We start from the raw sequence: 9,388 nt of genomic DNA, 5'->3' as shown, positions 1-9,388 counted from the left end.
TAACCTCGTTGGGTCCTCCGTCTGGTCTGACCTTTGCAGAGACATAGACACAGGCAGAAACATAGCACTGGTCTTGCTCTCGGAATTCCAGCCGCCTCTGCTCCCTGTCTTTCAGAAGCGTCTGTGGGCATTAATGACCCGCCTGGGGCGCAGGACTGAGATTCCCCGGCCTGGTGTCCAGGCATCTCACACACACACACACATACACACACACACACACACACACACACACACACAAGCACTGAGGTGACAGGGCAGTCGTGCATACCTGCACCCAGGCTCAAGTGTCTGACGCAGGCACCTGTTGTATGAAGGGTTGCAGCCGAAAGCAAGCAGCAAACATGTTTGGAAGGCTGCTTTCTTCAGGACCTGTTTCTTGTGCTTTTTGACTTCTTTCTTCTGAAACAGCGATCTGCTGTCCTTGAAGTTGGGAGTGCTACGTGCCTGTTGGGCTGGACCCTTTCACTCGGGGGGAGCTGCGCCCCATCTGGAGCCCTGGGGTCGGAGTGGGGCGGGGAGAGTGCCATGGGTGCTGCGTGGGGTGAGACACAGCTTCACGTTTGTGAGCAGAGACTGGGGACCCCTCCCCTGCACGTGGCCAGCCCCTCGTGACCCTCTGTCCTTATGCCTTTCAGGGCAAGGTCCACCTGGAGCTGAGGCTGAGTGAGGTCATCACCGACACAGGCGCCGTCTGCCACAAGCTGGCCACGCGGTAAGACATGGACGGCTGGTCTTCGTGAAGTAGAAACTGACCCCAGGGAGTGCGACGGGTGCTTGTTTTTCAAACAAATGAATACGAATTCCTAGAGTTCGGTGATTCCCCACCATGACATTTTTGTTAGGGGTTCTGGCACATTCTTCTTAACGTCCTCAAATAAAGCAAATGCCCATCCTAGAGGTAGTGAATTTGGCTTTTGCAAACAGCCACGCTTACGCAGGGTGACACTTAGGCAAAGTGGGTGCCATCTCACCCGGGACCATACAGGTGAGGACTGTGTAGAGGTGTGTCTGAGGCTGGTTGGCAGAGCTGGGGCCTGAACCCAGACCTCACACCCTGAATCCAGGGCTCCTTCTACCCCACAAGGCTAGGTGAGTGTGGATGTCTGTGCATGTGTCTAAACGGGTGAGGCCCTTGACTTTTAGGGTCATGGATCCCATAGAGGAGGAGGCCGAGGACTCTTAGAAGATACCCAGACACATGCACAAGCTTGCAATGTGTGCAGGGTCCTTGCCCTCTGACCCCAGCGAGACCTCAGGGCACACACACCCCGGCCGAGACCCCGTTCTCTCGCTGCCTGCTCCGTGGGCCCCACGGTTTTCTTTACTGACGACCCCTGCAGTAGTTAGGGATCCCTTGGGCGGGTGCCAGAGGTGCGTTCTGGCCAATGGTCTGGCCGGTGTGTTTGGAGCCTGCGTCATTCCTGAGTGAAGGGTGGTTGGGAGGCAGTCTCGGAAGAGGAAGTCCCGGAAGAGGAAGTGAAGGTGCGCAGAAACCGGGAGGGGACCAGAGGCTACAGCTTGCTTCATCCTCGGAGAAGACTGTTTCCTGAATTCATCTCTTAACTGTCTCTGGAGAGAAGGGCTTCGGAGATTGAGCGATGCCTTGTTCTTGGGCTGAGATTCCAAGTTCCACTTTAGGGTTGCACTCCCTGTGTCCTGGCACAAGGCCTGGGGTGGGGGGGCCGAGGAGGGTCCCCATTGTCTGCCGCCCCGGAGGGCCCCGGCCTGCTGCCCACAGCACTGCTGGAGTCCGCCGTCGGATGGCTGCAGACGGCCTCTGGTCGCTTCTGGCTGCAGGGAGCCCATGTGTGGGAATGTGTTCAGGCCCTTCTGTGCTCCTGTTCTCGAAACAGTTGCTGTGCTCTCAGACCCTGTAGCAGTGGAAGTGGCCTGTTTTCTTGCTTATTTGTAGGCTTATCTAACCGTGTTCCACAACAACTTAAGACTGTTTAAGAAGAGCCCTGCATAGAATACGAGGTGTGCTTTAGGGGTTGGGGGGCAGAGCACGGAGTCAGGAGGGTGAACACAAGAGATGTGGGCCAGGGTCCCTGCCCTGACAGGCGCCCTGTCCAGCCGCACGTCCGGGTGAGGGGGGCGGATGTGAGCCGTTCGTCTGGGGAGGGGGGAGCCCGGTCCCGTCCAGGGGCCGGGGGAAGAGCCGTGGTCCTGTCCTGTGGTCGGGGGGGGAAGGTCTCGATCAGATGACAGGTGTGGTGCCCAGAGCAGGAGACTGAGTACTGCATCCCACTCCCCACTCTGCCACGCCCCCCCACCCCCGTCCTGCCCACCCCCAGAGTTCCTGCCAACCCTGGGGGCTCCCCAGACATCGCCTTCTGGAAGTCTCCTTAGTCTGAGTGCCAGGGTTAGCCTGCTTCCTCTGTCTTCGTGGTGGAATCCTACCTGCTTCTTCCTAGTCCACAATAGTACGCACACTAGTACCTGCTAGTACACATGCTAGCACACATGAGTATACACTGATGTACATACTAGTGTATACTTTACATACACTAATGAACTAGCACATCTACTACACATGCTAGTACACACCAGCACAGACTACTTCTCACACTAGCACACACTAACATCACTAGTACACACGAGCACACACTAGTATGCACTAGTACACGTGCTAGTTTACACCAGTACACACATTAGTTTACACTGGTTCATGCTAGCACACTCAGCACAATCATACACACTAGTACACATGTTAGTTTACATGCTGGCACACTCATTGGTGCACACTAGCACGTTAGTATACCTTCTAGTACACACGAGCACACACTAGTATGCACCAGTACACACGCTAGTTTACATACTGGTACACACTAGCACACTCATCAGCACACAGTAGCACATACACTGGTACACCTGCTGGTACACACGAGCACACACGCTAGTCTACACACTGGTATAAACACACACTATGCATATATACACAAAGTAGCACACCCATCGGCACATACTGTCACACACTAGTACACTGTGTTCAGAGTTCCGTGGCAGAAGGGTCCCCCGTAGAGGTGCAGTGAGAGAGAAAGAGTATAGGGGTGTCACAGAGTCCATAGGGGCTCATATCCTCCAATCAAGTGAGTCAGAAGTGTCTGAGGGACCATTAGCTTTTCTTTATTCTCTTTGCCTCGCCCTGTAGATTTTTCTTTCACTAAAGAAATATAGTTTACATACCATACGATTCAGCATTGTAAAGTGCACACTGTTGGTAGATTCACAAGGTTGTGCACTATTACCACTAACCTTACCTAACTAACCTTACCTAACTAACATTACCACTAATGTTCTAGTTCCAGAACATTCCATCACCCCAAGAAAGAAATCCTGTCCCCAGGAGCGGTTGTATCCCATACCCTTCAGCCCCTGGCAGCCACTGGCCTGTCTCCTGCCTGTGGACCTACCCGTTCTGGACGCCTCACATAAACCGAATCACATAAAGTGTGGTTCTCTGGGACTGTCCTCTCCCACTGAACGTGATGTCGTCAAGGCTCACGCACGCAGTCGCAGGCGACGGGGCTTCGATGACAGGGCTGAATAATGTCCACTGTGTGGCTTCACTGCATTTTCTTACCCATCATCCATCATAGACATTTGGGTTGTTCCTACTTTTAGGCGATTGTGAATACTGCTGGGAACATTCTTGTACAAGTGTTTGTGCAGACTTGTTCTCGCTAATCTTGGGTACGTAACACAGGGGTTGACTCAGTGCATTGTACCTTAATTCTGTGTAACTCTTTCAGGAAATGCCCGGCTGTTTGTCACAGTGGCCGCCCCGTTTACACGGCCAGCTGTGTGTGACGGCTCCAGTCCCCCCACGCTTGCCGACCTGCGTGATTCTCCGTGTCTGGCTTTGCGGGCTCCTGGTGGGCACGACGTGGCATTGACTCACAGTTCCCTAAATGACACGGACTGTCCTTCTTCGTCCTTGTTGGCCAGCTCTCTTTCTTCTCTGAAGAAATGTCTATGCAAGTCCTTTACTGATGTTTTCATTGGGTTATTAGTATTTTATTGTGAAGATGTAAGAATTTTTCATGTATTCTGGACACTAGGTCCTTGTCAAATATATAATTTGAAAACATTTTTTTTTTGTCATTCTGCTCTTTGCCTTCACATTCTTGGTAATGTTCTTTGTAATACAAGACTTTTAAATCTTGATGCACTCTAATTTATCAGTTGTTTCCTGTGTTTTAGGTCGGTATCTAAGAAATCATTTCCTAATCCAGTCTAACGTCCCTGTGGTTTCGGCCCTCACCTTCAGGCCCTCACTGTGTTTGGAATTAATTGTTACACGTGGTGTTAGGTGCCAGCACTGATCCCTTTGCTTTTGAACACCCAGTTGTCTTGGCACCATTTGGTGAAAAGTCCATTCTTTCCCTGTGAATTATCTTGGCATTTTTGTTGAAAATCGCTGGACTTACTAGTCAACTGCGCTATTCCATTGACCTCCATGCCTGCCCTGTGCTGGCGCCACAGTCTTGGCAACTTTCAATTTGTAGTAAGTTTTGAAATCAGGAAGCAGAAGTCTTCCATCCTGGTCCTTTTTCTTTGGTGACTGGCCATCCTGAGCGCTTTTCATTTCCATGTGAATTTTAGGATCACCGTGTTAATTTCCACAAAAATAGCAGCTGATGTTTTGATGGTGATTGAATCTGTAGATCATTTTGCGGAATTAGCAATTCTAACCCTTCCAGCCCCTGGAACACTGTCTTTCCAGTTGGTTAGCTCCTTTGAAATGTTTTTTAAAGAATGTTTTTTTTTCTCTAAGGTCATTAGAAACGTCCCCCCTCTTTCATTACTAATTTTAGAAATACGAGAATCTTCTCTTTTTCTCGGTCAGCCTAGCTAAAGACCTGTCAAGTTTGTGGATCTTTACAAACGCCTCACTTTTGGTTTTACTGATTTTTCTAATTCATTATCTCTGCTATGGTCTTGATTATTTCCTTCTTTCTGCCTGTGTGGGTTTTTTGCTTTTCTTGTTCTGGTTTCTTAGGGTAGAAGTGAGGGTGATGGATTTGTGATCTTTTTGTCTTTTTTAATGTGGGTGTTATGGCCACAACGTCTCCTCTAATATTGCAGCCATCTTGTATTCGATCACTTTCTTCCTGAGAGCTAAGTCTCTTGTGCACCTGGGACTTGCCACAAACAGGCCTGATTTGGGATGGAACAGGAGACAGTGGACACTCGACCTTTGATCAGGTGCAAAAGGCTCAGGACCCCAAACCCTGGCATCCACAGCCAGCGAAATCTTCCCCAGCCATGTGACACCCTGCAAGCTCTGACTTTCTCTGTGGGTCACTTCCTGTACAAAATTGGAATAATAGCGTCTCTGCCGGCATTTGTCCAGGAGCACACACAGTTATTTGTGTGGGTCCTCCCCTCGCGCCCTGGCATCTCAACAGTTGGCAAGGGCTTGGGCCAACCTCACAGTGTGTTATGGGCTCGGGAGAAATTAAGAGCTGGGAAGACGAGCCGTTGAAGAGAAGTCTGTTGTCAGAAGCAAATTCATTCCAATACGCTTCTCTCCTCGCCTGAGAATCAGGCCCACCTCCTGCCGGGCAGCACGGCCACCGTAACTTATCCCCACTTTCCTCTCTAGAATGTGATGGCGACGTGTTCTCAGCCTCCCTGACGCACGTCACTCCTTTACTGCAGGGGTGTTACTTTCCTAGGTCTGCTGAGGCCAAACACCACAATCTTAAGTGGCTTAACTCCACAGAACGTTATTCTATCCCAATTCTGGAAGCCAGATCTGGACACTCCAGGGGACAGTCCCTCCCCCACCCCCAGCTTCCGGGGCAGCAGGCAGTCCCTTCCCATTCTCCTCCCCCTTCACGTGACCCTCTCCACTGTGTCTGTGAAGGCTCCCTCCTGTAGGGACCCTAGTAATTGGGTTTAAATCTCATCATCTCAAGATCCTTAGCGTGATTACATCTGCAAAGACCTTTTTCCAAATAAGGTCACATCTCTTGGGGGCCTCCACCCGCACACCACCTGGCAGCGCCTGCTGGGGCCGGCAGCCCACCCAGCCAGAGGCTGCAGAACCTGCACTTTCAGGTCCTCCCCTGGCTCCTTTCACCTCTCACCTGGCCTAGGTGGTCTTTCAGGGGTGCCTGCCTGGGGGTGTTCTGGCCAGGTTGAGTTCTCTCTCCAGGCCTTCCCTCTCCCTACTTCCAGCTTGTCTCTCTCTGCTGCTGGGAGCACCCTCCCCACAGGTGCACCTTCCCCCCAGGAGCACCCTTCCCACTGGGAGCACCCTCCCCGCTGGGAGCACCCTCCCCACAGGTGCACCTTCCCCCCAGGAGCACCCTTCCCACTGGGAGCACCCTCCCCGCTGGGAGCACCCTCCCCACAGGTGCACCTTCCCCCCAGGAGCACCCTTCCCACTGGGAGCACCCTCCCCGCTGGGAGCACCCTCCCCACAGGTGCACCTTCCCCCCAGGAGCACCTTCCCCCCAGGAGCACCCTCCCCGCTGGGAGCACCCCCCCACAGGTGCACCTTCTCCGCTAGGAGCACCCTCCCCACCAGCCTGAAGAGCAAGGTGAGGCCGTCTTCCCTCCCAAACCGCAGGTTGCCCTGTGAGCACTTGCAGTTCCTTCCTGAGGGCATCCCTTCCCCGCACGTGCCCGGGAGAGCCCAGGAGGCTGGAGGCTGGAGGCAGCCGTGTCCTGTCCAGCTGGTAGTGGATATGAGCTGCAGGCTTTCCCACCCACCTGCCTGGGTGCTGCCGTCCGAGCCAAGCCTTCGTGCCGTCATGCGGATGGAGGACCTTCTGGGCGTGCTCACAGAAACCTCCCTGTTCCTTCCGCACGTGGCTCTTCCTGATTGTAGCCCCTCTTTTTTGTCCTGTTCACTCGCATGCCCAAGTCTACTGTCCTGGACGCCTGGCTGAGGCCCAGGTGGTTCGGTGACCCACCGTCTCATGTTCCTGTTGTCTGTGGACGAGGTACCTGCTGGTCCCCACCTCACACCGGGCCTCTCCTTGTGTATGGTCTCAGGCTTGGACTCGGGGACCTATCGTGCTGCTTTTTCATCCCCAACAAAGATTAATATACCTTTTTATCATTCATTGAAAAATACTTCATGACCCCTGCTGCCAGCTGAGGGCTGTTCTCGGCCTCCCGGGGCCTACGTTCTAGCTGCAGAGGCGTGTCGGCATGTGAGGGCGTCGGTACATCACTGCACTGCAGAGCCGGGCAGGCGTGAGCCGGTCCGTCGGCACGGAGGCAGGGCTCTGGGCAGGGTTGTGCAGTGCGTCAGGTAGTCGTCATGTGTGATCCGGGAGGCCACAAGGCCGCTGAGGTCTCCGCCGGGCCGAGCGGACACGTGTTGTGCATCGGAGGCGATTGGTCGTGCACATTTCTGTGGACGCTGGACCCCCTTCCTTTAGAATGTAGTGCATGTGGGCAACGTGCCACGTGTGCCAGAAGACACGTGTGCACTGGCGCTTGGCTCTGCTGGCGCTGCTCGAGACGCTGCTCCGCCCCCTTTCACAGCCCTGCCTGAGTCCCCGCAGAGCAGTCTTTCTGGGTTCTGGCTTCCCAGGGGCAAGGAGACTCTAGAGCCCAGAGACGTCGCAGGGAAATGAATTTGCATCTGTGTAGCCAAACTGACGCTCCTCTGTGGGGGCAGGACTCCTGCGTCCCCAGAGGGAACGCTGACGACTGGACCCCTCCTCCACCACAGTCAGCTGAAGAGCTGGATGCTGAACGGGTGGAACATTTCTGGATGGCGGGCAATTGGCAGTCCGGCTCTGTGACCCCAAGTTCGGGAAGCAGACCCGGGGGTCACAGTGGGGCTGGGTTTGTCCTGGAGCCGTGTGGCTGGCAACGGGCAGGAGGCGTCCCAGGTGGAGCCTGGAGGTGGGTGAGGAGACAGAGGCTACAGTTGGGGTCTGAGCCGCTGTGGGTGTTTCTGAGAGGAGGGGGCTCCACGGCGCTCCACAGGCCTGTGTCAATACGCAGGGCGAGCACCACGGGGTCGGGCAGAGCGCGGGGGCTGTGGGTTGAAGGGGCTCATGCGCCCTGGGAAGCATTGATTCTCCACTGGCAGAGCTCCTTGCCCCCACTCGGCACTCCGCGGAGACCCCGGGGTGGGGCCAGACTGTTCTGGTGCCCCAGGCAGAGCCTCAGACAAGAACTGCCTCAATCAGTCTGCAGGTGGGATCAGGCATGAGGAGACCCTGCTACCAGAGGCACGTGTGGCACGGAGGTCGTGCCTGGGCAGGACCCGCAAGCCCCCACCTACAGCCTGGACATGCAGTAGCGTCCACTGTGTCAGGTTGTTGGGCAGGTGGATTCATGAGTCACAGGAAGCCCTGCAAGGCCTCACGCACGCAAGTCACCAGGAGGGCGTCCTGAATGTGGCAGGCACTGTCCCCTGCCCCCAGATGGTTCCCAGCTGCTAATTGGTGCACTTACTAGTGCTCATCTGACGGGAGCTCCTGGGCAGTCGGGGACCACCACCCAGAACTCAGGACTCTCGGCCCTGGGCTGCTGAGGCCGCTGCCCTCTCGGACCTCAGGGCAACCCTGAGAAACTGCCTGCAGGCCCCCCACCTCCCGCCCTGACACCCCCATTCTCTCTGCAGCATCTTCGAGTGCCAAGGCCTTCCCATCGTGAATGGGCAGTGTGACCCCTATGCCACCGTGGCCCTGGAAGGACCCTGCAGGCAAGTTCCGCGCCCCGCACCCGCCCCGGGCCTCGCGGGCGAGCCGTACTCAGGCGCCGCGATGCTGAGGACTCCGTGTTCAGGAAAGTGCAGGGTGGGCCGCGAGGTGGGATGTATCGATCTCGCTTACTTTCCTTTCTCCTATTGCCCTAAAACTGCTTTGTGAAGAAAGCCCTCACGTTCTTCATGTCGGGCATTCTTGGCTCGGCAATGTCCCTGTCTGCAGGCCGCCTGGGTTAGGGACAAACACTTGTATTTACTAGGGGCGCCTGGGGGGCTCAGTCTGTTGAGCTTCCGACTTCGGCTCAGGTCATGATCTCACGGTTCGTGGATTCAAGCCCTGAGTCGGGTTCTGTGCTGACAGCTCAGAGCCTGGAGCCTGTTTCAGATTCTGTGTCTCTCTCTCTGACCCTCCCCTACTCACACTGTCTCTCTCTCTCTCTCTNGGCCGAAAGATTTGGCACCAGCAGTGCTGGTTTTGATCACTCACCTCCCTCCCTGGTCACAGGTCAGAAGCAAAGAAGACGAAGGTAAAGAAGAAGACCAACAATCCCCAGTTCGACGAAGTGTTTTATTTTGAGGTTGGTGACTCAGTGCCGCAAACGTCACGTCGAGACTCTGGGGGGAGAGTGTGGGTCTGAAGGGCCTCCAGCAGAGTTACCTTCTGCAGCCCCTGCAGCGGCCGCCCCTGCCCCCACCCCCACCCCA

The 9,388-nt window shown here is 55.0% G+C and overlaps 1 protein-coding gene across 1 annotated transcript in view; it reads left to right on the top strand.

The window, feature by feature from the left end:
- Nucleotides 1-9,388, top strand: part of RASA3 (RAS p21 protein activator 3) — a 75,419-nt gene that overhangs the window by 37,085 nt on the left and 28,946 nt on the right. The window contains exons 4-6 of the mRNA XM_077753948.1: nucleotides 636-712; nucleotides 8,600-8,680; nucleotides 9,189-9,261. Coding sequence (XP_077610074.1) covers nucleotides 636-712; nucleotides 8,600-8,680; nucleotides 9,189-9,261 — 231 coding nt within the window. The remainder of the gene's footprint in view (nucleotides 1-635; nucleotides 713-8,599; nucleotides 8,681-9,188; nucleotides 9,262-9,388) is intronic.

Source organism: Crocuta crocuta, unplaced genomic scaffold (assembly GCF_008692635.1).
Source record: "Crocuta crocuta isolate KB4526 unplaced genomic scaffold, BGI_CrCroc_1.0 scaffold31, whole genome shotgun sequence".
Lineage (NCBI taxonomy): Eukaryota > Metazoa > Chordata > Mammalia > Carnivora > Hyaenidae > Crocuta > Crocuta crocuta.
This window is presented reverse-complemented; position numbering and strand designations above follow the sequence as displayed.